Genomic DNA, 22550 nt, shown 5'->3' on the forward strand with positions numbered 1-22550 from the left:
ACTGCCTGTGCTGCAGCACCTCTTTTCACCCTCTGTCTGAAACCAGAGCCGAGTCTGCTCTGATTTGTTAGACATCACATAGTGACAAAAAAAGTGATTTATAGCTGTGAAAAAATTCTGTGCAAAACAAAAGTACAACATGTCTCCTTTGAACCAACATTTAGTAGAAGTTTAAGCTGCTTAAAATGATATTAAGTATTAATATTCAAATTAAGTGCAAGTACATTCAAATTGTATTAAAGTACAATACGTAAGTCCCTTATCATCACTGTAAATCATAAAAGGATAATAACAGCTTTGGGATGGCAAACGTGTTGTTTTATTACCTTTAGTGTAAACATGCAATGCAAATGAAAGCATTCAGGCTAAAGGTATCACTGTAATGGAAAGCGGAAATTAGCACAACAAATACAAGAGCAAGGACGCTGCAGTCCCGTCAGTCTTTGAGGGACACGTGGATTTAAACTGCTGTGGCTGTAAGATGCCATGTGGCTGAAAAAGGGGGCCGACTGACCCACAGTAACAGACACATTTTCGTGTGACTTGTGGGTATGTGAACAGACAAGTGACAGATGGAAAAGTGAATGGCGGACACCTAATGACGTACAAAGGTATCGGTTAACAAAACAGCATGAGGGGTGATCAGCAGGTGTTCACTCTGTCGCCCGCAGATCACTCCCTGCCACTGGAGCAAAGTTGAAGTCTTTCCATGTGGCCAAGAGACTTCAGAATCCCCAGACGATTGAGCATGATGAATGTGTGCATCGTCATGAAGATACATATTCATGTTCCCAGAGGGTCAAAGGTCAGAGGTCACTCCAGGTGGTCCCTGGTGTTCAGCTTGCGGCCGCAGAGGCAGACGGTGCAGCCCATCACTGCGGACAGAGAGAGGATCCCCAGCAGGATGGCCCACCATTGAGCCTGCAGAGGAAGATACAAATACTGCATTTGAGTTTGGATTACTGCCAGTGGCGGCGCCAGGGTATGGCTGGGGTAGGCTACAGCCATGCCAAGAAATGGCAAATTAAATTAGATAATAAGCAAAATGCTAAATGTTGAGAACACGGCTTGCGAAAATATACGGGTCGTGTCCACAACACACAAACTGATCCTGCTGTAACAACAAGTGCACGTTACTGGTGCAATATGGTTGAGACCATTCGGGGTTATGCTAGAAGAGGGGTGCAAGGAATAGTCTAAGTAGTGGGGGAGTTTTATACACTAAAGGTGTGGAAATTCTCTGGCGTTATAATATCAGCGCGGCCGCGGTCAGATCAAAATGCCTCCGAATGCAATTTGAATAGACCTACAGCCAATCAGAAAACGTTGGGTCTGCGTCATGCATTACTGATTGAGATCAATCGGAACTGCCATTCAGTATCCCCATTGGATAAATGGGGATCACAGTGCCCCTTTACTACAAGACAAATGTGCCGTTTTATTTCATACAGTTCCATTTTGATTGAGACAGGGGAATAATCTAAACCTCACGCGTGGCGTTTCACTGTCAAGGGGGGCGATATAGCGTGTATGTAATTACATTGCAAATACTGACTTGAGCCCCACCACTGTATGGGTTAGCCCTACCATAGATTACCCAACAAAAATACTCTGGCGCCGCCACTGATTACTGCTGACTGTTTTCAGGCATTTGTCAGCTAGTCATAGACATGTTTAGCAATGGACTTAAAATATCAGCCTCCTTCATTATCTCGAAGTTGACTTTCTCACCAACAGGAAATACAACACACTGTTTAAATTGACATAAAATAAGATAAGATAAAATGGACCTCTATTAATCCCTGTGGGGGAATTCAGTAGTTTAACAGCAACAGGGTAAGAATGAAAAACAGGACAGCACAGATTCCCACAGATTGATCAAATTAAACATAAAATCAAAGGCATGGCATCGTATATTCAAAAATCGGCAAAAAAGGCCCTCTCTTTTTCTATTAAAATGCCTTTATTGTAAAGGAATTGTAGACCTAAAATGACTTTGGAACTATTGCAAATAAGGCATGGCGTTTCATCCAAAAACTGGACATCTCAACATCTCAAATCATGTCATTTGAAAAACTGCAGGATGGCCCACCAGTGAGCCTGAGGAGGATGGTACGAATATTGCATTTGAGTTTGGATTACTGTTGACAGTTTTCAGGCATTTGTCAAGCTAGTCATAGAAATGTTTTGCAATGGACTTAAAATATCAGCCTCCTTCATCAAGTTTTTCACAAACAGGAAATTCAAATTGACATGATATTGTATATTCAAACATCTGTACATAGCACTGTCTTTTTCTATCAAAATGCCTTTATTGTAAATATTCCATCTGTCACATACCTATGTATATATAATACCTTGCTTTATATCTTGTTATTGCTCATTTGTAAATTCAACATGTATATTTTCTACTTTCTTGTTTATTTCTTTCTTGTCTTTTAATTCTTATTGTACAATGCCATGTGTTTTATGCTGCTGCAACACAACAATTTCCCAAATTGGGATCAATAAAGTACTATCTTATCTTATCTTATCTTAAAGGTCACCTATCATGCTATTTGTAGGCAATAGCATAGGTCTCAGATATATAAAAATATATAAAAAACATGTCTATGAAGTGTTTTGCTCAAAATACCAAACAGATCACCCATTCTAGCCATGCCTCATATCCCTCTATTTCACTTCCTGTTTCAAAAGTGCTGATTTGGGGTATAAAGTTTTATAAAAAAGAAAAAAGGAGGGGGCTGAGCTCATGCGGGACCCGGCAGCTACTGTCTAAACTAAATACTGCCGTGATGAAACGCCATATCATGGATTATCAAGGATTATTTCTGAAACAGTATGGAGCTCAAAGGCTTTCTCTCTTGCCGGTTATACCACAAGGTGAGTTCCTTTTTATTTCCTGCTTCTTCACACACATGCTCTCCAGTACAGGTTAGCTCTGAGTGTTAGCGATGCTAATGTAAACACAGACCATATTACGTCCAAAACAGTCGGGCATTGTTTCTGATAGCAACGTTTCTGATAGGGCCGTGGGTCCACATTTCAGATATTACGTCATATCGGACGCAAATCTGGATCAGCTCCGTTGTAGCCCCGTTTTTAGAGATTTGGGTACGGAGGAAAAGAGAGAGGGTTTTATTTTCTGACGCTGCGTGAGTTCCCTGACACACCGGGGACACATATTTATGTATAAAAGACATCAAAAAGTGCATTTTGCATTATAGGTCCCCTTTAATTGTTGTCTTGTAAGACCTAAAAAGACTTTACTACCATTGCAATTAAGGCCTTTTGAAAAACTGGAACAAGATACAATTTTATAATTTACTTCTCGAAAGAATAAACCAATCTCTAAATCATTGCAGAAGTTAATTGATTTATTGATCAATTGACGAATCATTGAGGCTGTAATTAAAAAGACCAATTTGAATGCACATTAATTTCTATCAACCTTGCAAAGTTGACCCACATACAGTAAAACTGTTAAATAATAAGCAGCAAAATGAAAATGAAATTGCAACAACTTTACAATACAATTATTCGTATAAAGAGATCAATTGTATGAACCTGCTCTGTTGTGTTGTGGTCTTTTTAAGGGGGTAGAAAAACTCTTTAGGCAAAAACAGGTAGATATACTGCTTTTCAAAACTCATATAAAATATCTGTTTTTCGTTTATTTTCCCATGTAAAGCACACTTTCTACATTGAAAACTTTGCTGTATCAAAAACTCATCACATATTTTGAAATAAACCCTCCTCTACTCCCTGATTGGTTGCTTTACTTTGCAGCTCTGTACTGTATATCAGAAAGTGAGTCAGCAACATGCCGTGCTGCCATTGGTAAAACAACACAAAGGCACCTGAAGAGAGGGGTAATTTGTGTCTCCACTGAAACGGAAAAATGATCTTTGAGGCGCTCTTTAACCCAAATGGGCATTCCTGATTCTCCATGCTGTCATGAGGAACTAAACCTCAAAGGCAGCTCTACGACTGAAACATCGACGGCAGCTGAACATCAGGCAGTCAACTCTGAGCAGATCTGACCGCAACAAACATCTGCTGCGTCTTAACAAAGTACATCATTGATGTGGAAACGTGGCTGTACAGATGACCAGAAACCCATTAAAGGTCCCCTATTATACCCTTTTTCATCAATATGTTATAGGTCTCAGATATATACAAAACATGTCTCTGAAGTGTTTGGCTCCAAACACCAAACAGATCATTGCAGCATCCCATAATCCCCTCTGTTTCAGCCCTGTTTCCAAAGTGCTGATTCTCTGTCTGTTACTTTAGATGAAAATAAGGAGCCCCTCTGAGAGATATTTGGTTACAAAGAACACAATGGTGCTCTAGGAGGAGATTCAGGTGATAAAGGGGGGGGGGGGGGGTTACCTTGGTTGCTGATTGGCTAATGGTTACACAAGCCAAAACATCGTTATGATATCATAAAGTGTCCAAAATCTGATCAGCTCATTTTCAGACAGGTTTTTATATAAATGGATCAGGACAAAAAGAGAGAGAATCTTTGTTCCTGAAACTTTCAGAGTCTCTTTACACAGAGGGGACACATGGTGATGTAGAAGAGACATGAAGAAGAGGGGACACATGTTGATGAAGAAGAGACATGAAGAAGAGGGGACACATGTTGATGTAGAAGAGACATGGAGAAGAGGGGACACATGTTGATGTAGAAGAGACATGAAGAAGAGGGGACACATGTTGATGTAGAAGAGACATGAAGAAGTGGATTTTGCATAATAGGTGGCCTTTAAATCTGGTCATTTGTGTCAGTGGAGCAGTGGTTTCAGGTCTCTGTATAAGTCAATCAAAAGTGATTGAGTATAAATTCAAACCGCTTAAACTTAATTTAAGGAGAGTGGGTTGATTTAGTTTCACCAGTGGCGAACCGTCAGGGCCTTCAAGGTATTCAGAGAATACCCTGAAACACTCAGATAAAACAAACAAAAAATCGATTTAATTATATAAATGAAATGTATATAAAATGTATATAAAATGAATAAATGATAATCGTATCTGTGTTGTTGATCTGTAATATTACAGTGTTACGTTGATTTGTTTGTCCTTCTCGGTCCATGCACAACGCATTTCAGTGGTTTTGTGTTAGAAAAAAAAAGCAACCAATCAGATATTTTTCTGGGTCTCTGGGTAGAATATCCTTCAACCAAGGTATTCTATATCCTTGATAGAATGCCCTGGCCGTTGCACTGAATGAGAGCGTACGTTTGGACTGATAGTTTGATCAACCAAGCGTATTCTTTCAGAGTTCCTCTCGGTTCCAGGCTACTCTAGAAGGCCCGGTAGTTCACTGGCTCGAGACAGAGGATCTAGATGAATGCGACGAAGCAACTCATATGCCGTTTTATTGTTTTTAACGTTGAAATGGCAACAGGTGAAGAGGATGTTGTTGCGGAATTGTTGTGAGTACCCTTTTCAAGACGACAATTCAGTGAAAAGACGGACATTATAACGGTGGGGGGGGCGCGGCGGGGGGTGTGTGTGTTTCTACAGAACGTCCAGTTGTGATAGACACGGTTCGCCACTGAGTTTCACCCATTTGATGACATCCATCCTGGTTGTTCTAGATGATATTCTAATATATTATATATGTGTTACCAAACTAATCATACATACAAATGTCACCTTCATCCACTGTTGAAATACAACACACTGTTCAAATTGACATTACATCGTATCTCCATAAATCTGTCTTTTTCTATTAAAATGCCTTTATTGTAAATAATTGTAGTCTTGTTAGACCTAAAATTACTTTCCAACCATTGCAAATGAGGCTTGGTGTTTTATCCAAAAGAAATTGACATCTCAAATCATGTCATTTGAAAAACTAGAACAAGATAAAATGTAACAATTTACTTCTCGAAAGAATTAACTTAACCATTGTCAACATCATTGCAGGTGTTCATCGATTTATGGAATATTGACGAATCATTGAAGCTGTAATTAAAAAGGCCAATTTCAATGCACAGTTATTTCTATTAACTTAGGAGCATTCAGTTATTATGCTCCAAACATCTGGAACAAACTCCCAGAAACCTGCAGGTCCGCTGCAACTCTCACTACTTTTAAATCCAGGCTGAAGACTTTTCTTTTTGCCGCTGCTTTTAATTGAACTATTCACATCTTAAACTGCGCTGTAACTTTTATTCATGTATTTTTTCTTTTAATGTATATTTTTTATCTTTGCTTTTTAATGCCATTTTCTTAATGTCTTTCATTTTTGTAAAGCGCTTTGAATTGCCTTGTGTTGAAAGGTGCTATATAAATAAACTTGCCTTGCCTTGCCTTTGCATAACAAAATGATATTAACTTTACATAAAAACGTCACCTTCATCCACTCTGCTATGTCATCGAAGTCATCTAAATTGAGGAAGGAGTTTTTGAGTCGTGCGATTGGTCCATCTGCATCCAGCAGGCGACAAAAGTGGAATTTGTCGCAGTATCCTCGATTCTCGGAGCACGGAGCGCCGCCCACCAACGCCAGCGCCTTTTTCTGGAAGAGACGGGACAGCACGGAGGAGGTGGTGCTCGCACACGTCTCTGGCTTATCTGCAACAGAGAGAATACCATTAGATTTACATTTAAAGGTCACCTATTATGCAAAATCCACTTCTTCATGTCTCTTCTTCATCAACATGTGTCCCCTCTGTGTAAAGAGATTCTGAAAGTTTCAGGAACAAAGATTCTCTCACTTTTTGTCCTGATCCATTTTTATAAAAACCTGTCTGAAAATGAGCTGATCAGATTTTGGCCACTTTATGATGTCGAAACAATGTTTTGGCTTGTGTAACCATTAGCCAATCACCAACCAGGGTAACCCCTCCCCCCCATTATCACCTGAATCTCCTCCTAGAGCACCATTGTGTTATTTTTAACCAAATATCTCTCAGAGGGGCGTGGGGAGGGGCTCCTTATTTTCATCTAAAGTAACAGACAGAGAATCAGCACTTTGGAAACAGGGCTGAAACAGAGGGGATTATGGGATGCTGCAAAGATCTGTTTGGTGTTTCAGACAAACACTTCAGAGACATGTTTTGTATTTATCTGAAACCTATAATATATTGGGGTTGCCTTGGTTGGTGATTGGCTAATGGTTACACAAGCCAAAAAATCGTTATGACATCATAAAATGGCCAAAATCTGATCAGCTAATTTTCAGACAGGTTTTTATAGAAATGGATCAGGACAAAAAGAGAGAGAATCTTTTTTCCTGAAACTTTCAGAATCTCTTTACACAGAGGGGACACATGTTGATGTAGAAGAGACATGAAGAAGAGGATTTTGCATTATAGATGACCTTTAACAAACATCTCACACGCTGTACCCAAACCATCGTGTGAGATGTTGTCTCTTGTGATAGTTTTGAGGTCATCTAATGGAAAACAGTCGTGCGACCTCAGTACAGATTGACACAGGCTGACGTATTGGGACACAAGGGTAAACACATTCCTCAGTGGAGGACAGGCAGTAGTTACCGGGCTGCTGGCAGCACATGTGGCATTTCTCCTTCATGGAGTCTCCCGGACAGTCGCACTGCTGCAGGCGGTGCTTCACACACACTGACTCGGCACAGACCTGCAGAGAGGAGCAGATCATTAAGAAAAACACTTTAAACATCCCTGGTTGTCCATAAAGCGGAGGAAATTAGGTTTAACCCCATTAAAACCTTTAGAACAATCATGAAGATATAGCTTATTTGTCTAGATCAGGGGTGTCCAAACTTTTTTCACCGAGGGCCACATACAGAAAGATGTACGAAGGGCTGGGCCACTCACTAGAGGAGAGGTATATTGCCTCATAAGTTCAGTTATAAGTTAGCAAAATCAATCAAATGTAGGTAAATGATGCTTGTGAGTGTTGGCAGCTCATCCCTTAAAACAGAAGCCTCAGATTGATTATAATAAAGAGAAATATGAAGGGTGTATATCAAGCTTGTTATGTAAATAAGTCATTGGGCTTTTTTCTTATCAACTTATCAAAATGTTTCCAACTTTAATTGACTGAATTTATTTGAAAAGTGGTCTTATTAACACATATTTAAGAAGTACAATATAAGACAAGCACAAGTTTCATTTTTGGGCCATATTCCATTATAGTTTTTTAATTTGCTGAGGGCCGATTCAAAATGGTCCGCGGGCCGCATTTGGCCCCCGGGCCGTAGTTTGGACACACCTGGTCTAGATGATACACCAATCTAATATCAGGCTCTTGAAATGTCTTGTGATACAGAGAGCCAGGTAACCACATTATTATAATAAAGTCACATATCAGTGCAGAATGCAGATATGATATTCTCTCTGGTAAACTAAACAACAAGGGAAAGTTTTGAGAGCCTTTTGTCATGAATGAAAACCCATTGATACCTTGAATAGTGGATCAAAAACATGGAACATACAAATGTGTGGTGGTCCCTTATTCTTTGATACTTGTTGTCATTTCCCTTTTCCTAATTCCTTTTAGCTAAATGTGACGATTCCCTCTGATTGATTGGAGGGTATTCAGCTCACCTGATGGTCCCTAATTAGCCATTGAGTGCCACTTGGTGCATTTTGGCCAATCAGTGAGTGACAACACCTCCTCAGGGCTTAAGAGGTAGAGAATTGAACACACAGGGGCATTATGATCTGTCCTTTACTTGATGTTCACCTGATTTAAGCAGATTCAGATAGAAACTCTGGTTTTCAGGCCATTTTTTTTGTTTTTTTAATGAACTTTTCTGATTGATGGTGCATTCTGAAACCAAGCTGGAGTGAATATTACAAAATATGATTACAAAAGTGGATCAGGGCAACAACAGTTATGATTGCCTAACAATAACCTTTCACTACCAGGCTTTTAAAGAGGCCCCATTCTGCTTGTTGGGGTTTCCCTTCCCTGTAGTGTGTTGGTTTTAGTGCATGTAAATGGTCTGCAAAGGCTATAATCCCACACTTTTGATTTTTCTTCCTTCACATAATGACATTACTATGTAACAAAACCCCATTCATAGACATTTTCTTGATGTAGAAAATCATGTATTTATTTTAAATGAACATGAAATATGTTTCCTGAGGTTAAATGTGTGTTTACTTATTTTGCATTTCACTATAAACTGTTTTTATTAATTTTTTAACCCAGACTTTGGGACACATTCTAGACACTAGTACAGTATACATTTTAAACCCATGTGGCTTTAAACATTTCATTTTTCTTCAAAGCATGAAAACATACATCTTGTCTGAGAGGTTTTGAAGAAGTGACCAAAAATGTAACTCTTGTTTATTTGTAAGGGATCAGACTCCCTGTTTTCTCGGAAGGATTTGAGCGTTCAGCTGAATGGGAGTCATTTGAAATAATTTATGATTAGCTTGAACACTTTTGGATCCTTTTCAACATGTTCCCAGATATGTCCCACACCTCGGGAGAGTCATATTTTCAGAACAACATCCACATCTGGGATAAATTCCTCTCCTCTCCTGCACTGAATAGTGTTTCATCACAGGGCATTTAACAATTACGAAAATATGGTCAAGTCACAAACTGTTCTCCAGAGGCCACATCGATCTTTTCTTAGTAACGCTGTGTTGAAATGTTCACAAATAAATGGGATTCTGAGCACACGGATTAGACGGAGAAACATCTGGATGAATCAGGAGGATTTATGACGTCATGTTATTTGATTTATGAACAATAAACACTTCAGTTTAGCTGAATAACAATACCAGATAAACAAGAGTCTGGAGCTTTTTTATGCAATAGATATTTTTGAAGCAAAGAGTACCATAATAAGCCAAGGGTAGGCTTGTAGTCGTCATTAAAAGTCACTTTATATGAACCTAAATGCAGTGTTTTATTGCCTTTTTGTTGAAAATGTAATGTCCACCTCTGACTATACACAGGATCAGTGATTGGTTCTGAGGTGTGTACTGTTACAGCTGCTGTTAACATTGCTCTTGCACTACAAATCATACTTAACATGACTGCAAAACTTCTGTGAGTGCAGGCGATTCAACTTGGAATTGACTACTACTGTTCCCGGCAGCCATCTTTTCCATTGATTTCTGACACAGTTGTTTTATGATAATGAAGTTAAACAGTTACACACAAATTGAAAATTAAAGCATCACTACATTACAATGTGGTTAATGACAAAATCTGAAATATGTTTTACTTTAATTGTGGCATATTATAATTGTTAGTAGCGGGAGTGTCTACCAACCTTTATATGAGAATATGCCCCCCCACCCAATTCTTTCATTTGAATGTCTCTATACAGGTTTTGAGATCTACCTTTTAAAGCTTATCAGAGCTTGGCTTTTTTGGGAAGGGTGATTTAAGAGACAGGCGCAACAATGGAGCCTTGCAGACAGAGGTACATTGAGATAGACAGTGTAAGAAAAACATTTGGTAACATTACAGCATGAATACCTGTTCTAGTACAAGCCCAACATTCTATTATGAACCTAAAATGAGCAAAATATGTTAATGCTACAAAATGGATATTTAAAAACATCCCAGATATTAAAACTGCATCAAAGCAACTAAATGGACCTTATACAGGAGGCGTGTGGCGCAGTGGGTTAGTGCGTAGGTGTTCGTATCAGGGGGTCACAGGTTCAAACCCCACTGCAGTCAGCATTTCGTTGTGTCCCTGAGACACTTCACCCCAAATTGCTCCTGTGGGGATTGTCCACAGTATTGAGTATGTAAGTCGCTTTGGATAAAAGCGTGACATGTCATGTAATAATGTAAAATTGTTTCCAGGGTCAAAAATAAAACTAGCATGGATAATGCTTTCTTTTTAGGACTAGCATTGCTGCTCTTGCACACTTTAGCTGATTAGGCAATGTAGTTGAAGCTATTTAGATGTAGTGTGTGTTCATGCCTCACCCACCCCGTTCACACACACTCTGGTGCCCTCGCTGCACACGGTGAGGTTCTCCTTGCTGCTGGGCTCGGGGCAGAACGGGGAGAGACCCGAACACAGAGCGTCTTTCTGACAGTCTGTCTCCTCGTCACAGGTCTGACCCTCAGGCCTCAGCTCACAGTCCTGACCGCAGCACAGGCCCTGACTCGGGCTGGAAGCACAAAAATGTCCCAAATATCTTATCTTATCTTATCACACACAACAAGTCCAGGGGGGAGATGAAGCCACATAAAAGCATAACAACTACAAGACTCAACATCAACTGAATAGTTTAGGTGAATGTGGTGTGCCACTTAGATTAAAAGTGATGTAAGTGAGAAATAACTACAACCTACGTCAATATACTGTAAGTGTTAGAACAAGTCTACATGCACCCTATCCTTGTGATACACCCAGTGTCAGACAGTAACCAAGTAGGGGAGTATAATCAGAGCTGAAACGCCTCCATTGGACTCCTTTGTTCACCTCCGTAACATAATGACATCACTGTGTAACACTCACTCTTCTATTGGCTAGCGCTCCAACACATTGTACGTGATAGGCTAAGGGGCGGGACGTCTCTAAGTGGTTGATCAATCACAACAGAGCCGGCCAGCTAACCAATCAGAGCAGACTGGGCTCTGGTTTCAGACAGAGGGTGAAAAGGCAGTATGAGAAAAAATAAAGAGCTTTTTGAACATTAAAGCATGGAGACACGTCAGAGTAGAGACACTACATACTGATATGAACCTGAAGTACTTTGTCCACCACTCCCTACACCTAAACTAATACAAATTGTACTAATAAATGTCTAAATTCCCCTTCTTGGAGCACACCCTGCTGTACCTGCAGACCCTCCCCTTCTTCAGGCGGCACTGCACCCCCGCAGGCTGTTTGGCGCTGAAGCAGCAGAGGTCTGTGTCGTTGTGACCGACATCACACTCCTCGCCTTCCTCCACAATCTGGTTTCCACAGATGGGCTGATCACTGACTGGCCACGAAGAACACACGTGCAGATAAACACACACAAGTAAACACACAAACTAGTTGTAATTATTTACAGTGAGTGAGGCACGGTGTAAATATTTAGCCTCTCACTCAGCATGCAACATGCAGGTGGACACCGTCTGATGTGTTTCCTCCCATCCTCACCCACGAAGCAGTCGTCCTTCTTCAGCTTCAGGACCTTGGCGATGTGTTTGACGCTGCAGGGCGAGAACTTCTCGTTGTTTTCACGCAGCTCGTCTGTGGCGTGAGGGAACATCAGGAACCGGCCTTTACCGCCGCTGGAGCCCAGGTTACCGCAGTTTGAGCCCTCATCGTGCTGAAAGACACACACAAATATGTATATTTTCTACTTTCTTGTTTATTTATATAGTCTTTTAATTACATGCCAATGCCATGTCTTTGTAAACACAACAATATCCCAAATTGAGGTCAATAAAGTACTTCTTATATACTTATCTTATCTTAAAATAAAATGTGTTTACCTTCTAGTGTATTTTATTTTCAATGCCGCAAAATAAAGGCGTTTAAGTTTGAGCTATCTGTTAAGGAACAGGATTGCTTTACAGAAGGACCCTCATGAGTTTCATCTGAATATCCAGTAATTACATAACACATCGTGGCACTCTTTCTGAATGTTAGTTCTTGCTTTATAATGTGTAAGATGATTGTTAATACCTTAATTTATGTGCAAAATAATTGTTTTATGATACGTCAGAGCTCTGTCTCTCTCATGTATTTTAGTGTCTCATACAAATGGGCCTACAATGTACCTTTAAATGATTTTTCATGATATATTATTTATCTAATCACTCAACAAATGTACGTTTTTGGGTAATTTAATAAATAGTCAGCCAAAAGACAAAAACAGCAGGGTGGGGGAAATATACAATTAATTTGTAATACACTGCTTTATATATTTTAATATACATATTTGTTCAGATGTATTGTTGTTATGTATTGTAATACACTGTTCACATTTTTACTTAAATTCTCTATATTTATAAAAATATTTGCATTTTATTTTATTTTATTTAAAGGTGGGGTAGGTAAGTTTGAGAAACCGGCTCGAGATACACTTTTTGTTATATTCCATGGAATGCTCTTAACATCCCGATAGCAATGAATATCTTAAGTGCTTTGACAAAAAATCCATACAAAAATGTCATCTGTGGAAGCCGTAGTACTGTAAAAAGTACGACCAATCATCCCGGCTAAAATGATTGGATGGCCTACCTGCCTGTCAGCCTTCCATCTGTGCACAAACTTATCTCGTGCCCTCATTGGTCATGTGCGCGTTCGTGTGTGTTGGAGGAGGGGCTCTGTAAGGAAGTGGCAGATTTTCTCCGGTTGTGTATTTTCAAATTCTAGCGATCTCGAGCCGGTTTCTCAAACTTACCTACCCCACCTTTAAGTTTATTTTATTTAACATGAAAAGTAGCACCTCTTATGAAATCAAATGTTCCCTCTGGTATAGATAAAGGTATTCTGATTCTAATTCTGTTCATCATAACCAGAACAAATACAAATGTTTTCTTTGAAGCCCAATGACAACCATTTGTTAGGGAATAATTTGCTTAGGTATTCAACCTTCGACCCAGGTCATCGTTTTCTCTTCTCACTGTCTCTTTTCCCATGGCATAGTTCTACGGCCTTGGGTATTGCTGCTATCTCTCTTAAGGAGGGGCAGCTTGAGCGCATTGTTGTTGCCAGTCTATGACCGAGCACAAGCCGCCATGAGGTAGTTTACTGTTCAGGGACGAAGGTTCCCTGGCGCATATTCTTTCCTATGAACGAGAGCTCTAGTTAGATTCAGGGTCCATTTTTGTTTAGTCTCACTGATGAAGAATGTTGATTATTACACTCCGAACTAGTTAAAACCTCGAGCTACAGAAGAGTTCTTCAGAATTGGTTGGCAACCGCTGTGTCAACTCGTGACACACCACCTGTCTCGTCAATTGTCCGGCAAATAAACCATCAGTGTTTGCCATCAAAGCTCCAGCTCTCCTCGTGTCTCTTTGAGTCCTGACTCCAATTGCTTCAGAAGTTTCCCCCACAATTTGACAAGCCCTCTCTGAAAGAATTTTCTATGATTTTGAAAGTTATTTTTGTTGAGTAAATGTATGCTGTCTGCAGTCAAAAGGTTTCCCTGGAGTCTGACGGCCATGAAGCAGCGGAGGAATGTCAGGTTCCACATGCAGGACAACGAGGACCAAATAAAAACCTGCTCATGAGACGGATTTAAACATTTTCCTTGAGACTTTGTGACTCAACAGTAACATGGACACATGTGGAGGGAACATGAGGTTGAGGCCATATTTCTGCATCTGTTTTAAATAAGTTTGATGGATGTAATTTATAGTGTGTTGCTGTGTGTAGCTCTGAGGTTAACATAACTACATGTCACAGCAGATGGTGGTGCAGTTTCAAAAGAAAAAGCACATTTATTCTTGTTTTTATTGTTATTTGTTAGTATGATTTGGTGTCACGCAGGGATTTAGATTTACGGCTGCAGACATAACGAAAACGGAAACTGTGAAAAGCAGCAGGAGAAAATTATGAACAGCACGTATGGGTGTTTATCACAACTATATTCTGACAGATTTACAGCTCTTCCTGTTTACTTCTTGAACACTTGTCGTGGTTTTACAGATTCTGTTACAACATAAACACGATCTAGGTGCAGCTTTAAGATGAAACCCATTAACAGAAATGTTGCAGCTGTAAAGTTTTTTGGTTTTGGTGGATAACAAGTTAAATCTTCTCCTAATCTGATGTTGTTGCTTTTAATAATTAGATGGGTAGCTGTGAATTCAATTATATAATATTAGGGCTGTCACGCAAAAAAAAATTAACGCCACTAATTATTTTAACGCGATTAACGCATGTGTATTTTTTGTCCTCGGCCGCCGTAGTTTCAGAGCGCATCGAGTTTAAAATACCATCTACAAGCTGATGCTGACAGCCCCGCTCCTGCCGCCCGCTTGTGGCAGACCACACTTCCACGCTCACCGGCAGGCCCGGACTGGCCATCGGGAGGACCGGGATGGTGTGTGTATGTGTGGCGCGACTCGCGAGCGAGGCACACCTTACATGTTGTTGTTGTTGTTGTTGTTGTTAGCATCTGGTGCTAGCTAGCTGCGCTAACGGATATAAGGCGCTGTTTCAATGACATTTCGCCGACAACTGCGCCGAGCACTTGACTTTATGCAGGTAGCCAGACAGTGGGACATTGTACGAAAAGTCAGCACACTCAACATGCAACATGATTGCAGCTCCCGTTCAAGCATATATGCCTTGAGCCGCACATAGCTCCAGCGATCCATCACAGTGTCTCCACACACACACACACACACACACACACACACACACACACACACACACACACACACACACACACACACACACACACACACACACACACACACACACACACACACACACACACACACACACACACACACACAAGAATATTTGTCATTGTTCAAATGATAATAAACAAACATATAAAGCATATTTGTCCACTCATATGTTGATAAGAGTATTCAAAACTTGAAAAATATCCCTCTAAGGTACATTTAGAACAGATACAAAATGTGCGATTAATCACGATTAACTATGGACAATCATGCGATTAATCGCGATTAAATATTTTAATCGACTGACAGCCCTATATAATATGTGTTGTGTTCATTGGTATGGATGGATGCCAATGGCTGGATTAAGAAGTCAGAAATCATTTAGAGATTTTGTATTTAATGGTATGTTCGTTATTCTGTTGGATTTAGATGCTGGGTGTAGCTTGCCCTGTAGAATGGTGCTGGGATTAAGTATTATTGTAGGCCGATTAAAAAAGTTAAAATAGCAGCGGTTCCCTCAACAAAATCCAATATGATTTTTACATTAGGTTTTGGATCTGTGGAAAACAACATGTTGTGATGCTTACACGATATGTTCAGCAACATGATCTTTTCAAATGAGGAAGCTTTTCTGATTTGATGAAGCTTAAATTAACTCCTTTCGGGGTAAACTCTAACAATTTGCTCTGAACAAAACAATTGCAACGTGTAAATGACTTCGCCTCATCAACACTAAGCTAAAGGCCATTTGTATTTGGCGTAATGACATTTAGTTTAGTCTCACTGAGCCACTTTTTAGCAACCACCTTTTGAAGACACATATAACGCTCAAAATGTTAACTGCACTTTAGAATCTTTTAAGCTTGTGTTAAAACAGAAGGAATCAGGAAGTGTAGCATTGCTCTAGCTCATTTCCAGGCTTTAAGCATGGATGTATAAAGAGAACTGCATGTAGTGTCGGAGGCAGGCCCCTCTATGAGAGTTGCTTGGTGGCAAATAAAGCAAAAATGGACCGACTGTAGAAACAAAAAGAACAACAAACAAAAGAATATTTGCTTAAATGTCCGACACACTTCCTGGGGCTGTGTTTTTGGACTGGGGAGCAGTTGGCAGCATGTGGTCAGGTCAGGGTCGGCTCTAGAACAAATCTAATGGGGGGGAAATCATTTACCACGGGGAGGCACACACTGCCGTCAACAACCAACACACAAACACCAACGTAACTTCAATTAAAAAAAACATGCTGTAAAGTCTATTGTCTTCCACACACATTGCAGGGGTGTAGTGCTATTGTATAGCGCACCTATGACTTGTGCATACATGCACGGTTGTGGCACGACCACCAAAACAGAAACATATGGACATAGGCCACCATATAAAAAGTGTGCAAATGTATTTAGTATCCTATCCATGTGAACATGTTTTAGGTGGGGGGTGGACCTAACCTCCTCTAGGGGGGTTAGGGGGCATGCTCCCCCGGGAAGATTTGTTTTTAAATATTGAAGTTTAAAGCATCAATCTGGTGCACTTTGAAAGCAAAATTAAGAGATCTATGGATACCTCTCTCAACACCCATATGAAGCAGAACTGTAAGCAGATTCACTTTTTCTTTATGGATATTTTACTAATCACTCCCCTTTTAAACTGTATTCTTGTTTTACTGTCCTATAGTATTTCATACCTGTTTTTCATTTATTCTCTTATTTTTGAATAACTATAATGATCATATAAAGGTGTTCCTCGCAAATACTTGTTTACATAAATGGTGACCAAACCGTTTGAGACCCACTGAGATAACTTAGACTAAGGTTAACTATCTAAACACTGAGAGAGTCCTTTAGCTCACTGAGCTGACGTTATAAGATCCTCTCAGTCTGACAGGAGAGGACTCTCCTCCACCTTGGTGTAGAAACAGCTCTTTATATCCGTTAGCATAGCTAGCTAACCAGATGCTAACAACAACATTCCACGTTACCGCTCGCACACTCACAAAATGCGCTCGTGCCACACACACAGAGCCGAGCTTGAATGAAACACAGAGACCCAGAAGTACTGCATATCATATTATTTTCGATGGCTTTATAATCAGTATAACAGATGAACAGATCGCCACTGGGCTTTCATCTAAACACACAGCCACGTAATGATAACAAAACAAAGGTCAGGGGTCATTGGTCAAGCAACACACCAATCAGAGAGCAGCAGCACACCTCAGGCTGTGTTTTATATTTGTATTCTTTATTTCTGATTTATTTCACACAAAAAACTTTTAGTGGAAACGTTTTCACTTATATGATTAAAAAAAAAACGGCAAAGTGGCAAGGCTTGCCCGCCCTGCGTTGGGGGGGCACAGTGACTCATTTGGGGCGGCATGGCCTGAGAATGACCCCCCATGACGCCGACCCTGGGTCAGGTTGTAGCTTTCTTTTGTTTGTTGTTCTTTTCCCTCAGTTTGATTTAGTTTTATCGTTCCTGGGTTTATTTTCTTGCCCTTTAGTTCAGTAAATATTTGGTTAATAAATGCCAACTTTTTTTGTCACTACTCCGGTTTTGACCTGGTCATTCCTAATCCATTTTGGGACTTTCCGGTGCTAAACCACCACATCTTCCCTTTGAATGTGGCAGCAGCACAACTACGATATTTTTCAATGAATTTTTCATCTGTGCATGAAATTGCACACAGCTTTTGAAACCACCGTATGCACGTGTGTTCGCAAGGGAAGTGGACAAAAGACCAAAGCAGCTCTCCACCCAGAAGTCACTTTGCATCACAGCCCCCTCTTTCTTTCCTTCATCGTATATCAGGTATAGCCCGCGCTCATATCTCACCATGTGCTTCATCTAGCCTTCCCAATCTGGAAACAATGAGACATGCCTGTCACAGGAGCCCTGGCACCAGCATGACGGTAGTTGAACTTGTAAAAAGCCTGCAGGGTCTGACATAGCAGAACTAATGGGCTCAAGAGCGCCTCTTTGGTCTGTGGAAGTGTGAACAACGGAGGGCAGGGTGAAAAATACTGCGAGCATTTTGGGCAGTGGGCGAAAGGTTGCAGGTGTTAGCAGCCAACACACGTGGAGAGAGGTGCATGCATGTGTGTGTTTACAGACACTGTGGGTTGTTATGGCGGAGGAGGTTGTAAATGCAAATACACAGAAAAAAACTGCTGAGAGAGAAATTCTCCTGATCTGTTAATTCCGATCATCTAGTCAAGCTGAGCCAAGAGTCGTTATGAAACAAACCAGTCAATACAGGCCAAGGTCTATAATGCCCACATAAGTAAATCATTCACAGACAATTTGTTGCGGTGCAGAGCAAACACCCATGTGTGCATTCTGGGAATATGTGAGGTAAATCTAAATCTTGAATTACATGGATTCCTCATGTTGAATTGTCATTCAGTACGCAACCCACGCAGCTTTATGTTCAATAAGAAACGGGTGAACTCTCTGTTCTCTGGGGCACTTAGAAGGGTTGAGACTAAAACTGGCAAGAGTTTAACAAACATCTGAAATACTACACTGAGGGTTTGCTATGCTTAAACCTTTTACACAGACAAGTGTAACACATTCGATTTAAAGCTAGCTCCACCTAATGTGGGCGCCTAGTGAGCAAATAAACAAGCTCTGCTTCCTGCACCTGGGACATGTTTTAAGTTTCAATGCAGCCATTGTTGATGTTATTATTAAGACCTGAGAATATCTTGTATTTAATGTGAAAAAGCACAAGAAGCATAAAAAGCCATTGGCCTGCAGTAGCACCTAAGACATCCAAAAATAGAAAAAACACAAGTTTTGCTTTTGTTATTTTATCACTAGGGGTACAGAAGTGAGTATATCACTAACCAAAAAGAGAATCCACCCTTAAACAGGGAACGATTTGTCTACACTTGTCTCTGTAAACTCCCCATCTGAGCTTTAACTCATGACATCACAGCGTTTTTGCGTTTAAGTTTCACACACTTAACGCATTACAACCCTGATGTTATCTAGGCATTAATCGGAAGAGCTGTACGTGAGAACAAATGTTCATTTATTCGGACTGTAAACGGATTCTCCCTGCTGTAGAGTCTGGTCTGTGCATTCACGGTGAGTTACTGGGCGTATTAAGGAAGACGTTTTTATTGCGGCTGGCACAAAAGTGGAAAAAAAAACTAAACATTGTTCATGCACATGTGATGAAAATGGGCGATATACACAAAGACGGGCATACAAATATCTAACAGGAGAGATTTTTGGCGCTGAAGCAGAGGTTTTCGGGGTCAACGGCAAAACTTGAAGACATATTCAAGGAGGCGGCAATGGACTTGTTGTTTTTGACCAAATTACGAACCAGCTATGTGACCTCAGTGTAATACGCGCAATATCCAGCCTCCTGCACGCTGTACCCAGACTCCACCCTTCACCATAACTGAAAATTGAGTACTGCCAGTAGTAGAGCCATGGTCAGCTGGAATTATTTACCGGTCCATATCATTCAGGAAAATTCTCAAGTATATTTCAAAAGGTTGCAAACAAATTATCTCAGTATTATAAACTCAAATTGAACTGTGCCTGTGGATATGTATGTATTATTATGTACACTTTTTTGACGAAAATTGGATGACCATTTTAGTTATAGCACTAGTGTAACTTGCATGAAATGATGAGCTGTTTTGTTTTGTTTTATGTATGTTTATGTATGTTTTGTGTGTGTGAGGACCCCAGGAAGAATAGCCAATGGTCATACTAGTGCTAATGGGGATCCTAATAAAGAATATGAATAAGAATTGAGATTCTTATTCGAGATCGTGTCTGACAATGACATATCTACTGCTGTCCGCTACATCTGTGAACGGGCATATGAGAAAAACGGCTAATTTTGTAATATTACATGCACATACTAACTATCTTTAAAATTAGTCATCAGTGGAATGTCATGGTATGAATGTTGCACAATATTCACTGTAACCAACCTTGGTCAGTACAAGGCACTTTAAAAAACCTAGTCTCTTCTTGGTATCAGAAAGATGTTTTTAGTATTGTTTAGCTTTTGGAGAAGGCGACTGACCGGAGATCCCAGGCTGTGACCGAGCTCATGAGCGAAGGTCTGCTGGACGTGTCGTGGAGGCAGAAACTGTCCGTAGTTCTGAATGGTGACCAGACCGGCGTTCAGGGTGGATTTCCTGCCGTTACGCAGGGTGGTCTGCTGCGAACATATTCCTCCCCAGTTACCTGAAGGGCACACAGATGAGAGGAAAAACATGAGATTAGTTTCCACTGAAGTCCAAAAGAGTAAATGACAGTTAAAGTGAGTATTACAAAACATAAAAGCAGAGTTTGTCTTCCGATGTCTCTTGCTTGCATAATAGCATGCTTCAAGAATTCAACAGAGTTATAAAATCGGAAAATTGCACTTCTCGTTCCCCGTTCAAAGTCAACAGGTTTTAATGAATACACTTTTAGTCAAATGCATGAAATATCAGACCCTAGGATATGTTAAAATGTGGTTTTGCTACAGAAAATACGTCAAGGAATATCATTTGGAAACTTGAAGTGTGAAAAAAGATGGTTGCTAACAATTGGCTAAATGAGACCTTAGCCACATTTAGCTTAGCGATGGTGACTTTTTAGTACTGCCAATTGCACTAAAAAGTCAAAAAGGTGATGGTTATCCCAACAATTAAAACATGTTAGTATCAAAAACGTAAACCAGTGTCTTCTGTAAGAATCCAACATGGCTTTTTGAAAGGAAACCATTGCAATGCTAGCTTCATGGTCAGCCTTCAACCCTGCAGCACTTTATAATTGTTTAAGGTACCGCAAAGTTAAGAACAGACATAGCACTATAAGAAGGTTTTGATGAAGCTGACAGCTCAAGGATGCTTTAAATAATCCCACCTGCGTCAATTCTCTGGAACGGACCTAGTGAAATCAAACCTACTGTGCCTGTCACTTTGCACTACAGTATGATTGCATAACTGACCTTGCGCTACTATAAATATCTTAAAGTTTTAACCAACACTGTGTTGCTACTGAAGTGTTATCACCCTCTGAGGCCCGGTTGGGGGGGTGCGGACAGACAGACCTGCTGAGCTCCTCCAGCTTCACTTCAAAGACATTTGGCCTCCAATGGTCTCAATCTGAGCGTTACCTAATATCCCTTTCCCACAATTACTAGCAGCTGGCCATGTTCACATGGATGAACGGCTGCGGTGTGACATCATGTTTTGCTTTGAGAGAAACAAATCCAATTGGTCAAACTGGACAATTATGATAAGACACTACTCGTGTAATTTGAGTAAAATGGTCAGACTTGACTTCAGATTGTTCAACAAGGTCATTCATGACTTCTCACATCTAAAGGGGTCAATCTTTCTATTTTTACAACCCATAATACCCTGTGAGAAACTTTATGAGTTAACCTACCATAATCGCTGCTGCAACGCAAACATTTCTTAAATTGGGATCAATAAAGTACCTACCTACCTACCTACCTACCTACCTACCTACCTACCTACCTACCTACCTACCTACCTACCTACCTACCTACCTACCTACCTACCTACCTACCTACCTACCTACCTACCAACCTACCTACCTATCTATCAGCTTCATATTTAACAAACAGTTGCCTGTGTAAGCAAACCCTCAACATTGTGCATTTGTAGATTTGTGCATCAACTACGTGCATCTTTCCTCATTGCTCTGTTCCCACACAGTAAACGGTATCTGTACAATATTGACAGCATCAAGCTGTAGTACAAACAAAAGTCATGTATAACCTATTTAGAACTGTCGGGGATGTTAACAGTGTTCCTGGGCTGAGGCCAAAGGAAAGGTAATCCTAGTATGGTGTGACTTTTGAAGGAGAGGGAGTAGAGATTAGGACTGAAGTAGAGGGGAAGGTATGAAGAAGGAGAAGAAGAGGAGGGAGAGGAACGGGTAGCTACAGTCAGGGGTGGTAGAAGTATTAAGATGTCTTTCCCAGAGATAGCAAAAGTACACACATCCTTTACTCAAGTAGAAGTACAGATACTCGTGTTTAAAAAATACTCTGGTAAAAGTAGAAGTACTGACTAAACTTCTTTACTCAAGTAAAAGTAAAGAAGTAGGGGCTTTGAAATGTACCGATAACTAGCAGCTGTTTTAAAGAGTACCTGACCTCCCTTTATATTAATAGAACAATAATGTCATTGTTAGCTAATGAATGTTTCCATGCTGAACAACGGCAACATGACAACGTTTTCATTGGTCCCTCTTCTTTAGAGAAGACCAGGAAATGA

General features: G+C 40.3%; 2 protein-coding genes across 3 annotated transcripts in view; both read right to left on the reverse strand.

Annotated features, from left to right (window-relative positions):
- LOC117496148 (NLR family CARD domain-containing protein 3-like) overlaps nucleotides 1-22550 on the reverse strand; it is a gene marked incomplete at its 3' end in the record, with an annotated part of 682747 nt that overhangs the window by 391340 nt on the left and 268857 nt on the right. The window lies entirely within an intron of this gene.
- si:ch1073-396h14.1 (disintegrin and metalloproteinase domain-containing protein 10) overlaps nucleotides 143-22550 on the reverse strand; it is a 54766-nt gene continuing 32358 nt past the window's right edge. The window contains exons 9-15 of one of the 2 annotated variants that reach the window (XM_034147039.1): nucleotides 20336-20499; nucleotides 12023-12248; nucleotides 11771-11915; nucleotides 10913-11096; nucleotides 7515-7614; nucleotides 6368-6588; nucleotides 143-921 (exon numbers count right to left, since the gene is read on the reverse strand). In XM_034147039.1, coding sequence (XP_034002930.1) covers nucleotides 814-921; nucleotides 6368-6588; nucleotides 7515-7614; nucleotides 10913-11096; nucleotides 11771-11915; nucleotides 12023-12248; nucleotides 20336-20499 — 1148 coding nt within the window. In that variant the 3' untranslated portion in view covers nucleotides 143-813. The remainder of the gene's footprint in view (nucleotides 922-6367; nucleotides 6589-7514; nucleotides 7615-10912; nucleotides 11097-11770; nucleotides 11916-12022; nucleotides 12249-20335; nucleotides 20500-22550) is intronic. The other variant, XM_034147040.1, reaches the window with a different exon arrangement.

This window comes from Trematomus bernacchii, unplaced genomic scaffold (genome assembly GCF_902827165.1).
Source record: "Trematomus bernacchii unplaced genomic scaffold, fTreBer1.1, whole genome shotgun sequence".
NCBI classification, from domain to species: Eukaryota; Metazoa; Chordata; class Actinopteri; order Perciformes; family Nototheniidae; genus Trematomus; species Trematomus bernacchii.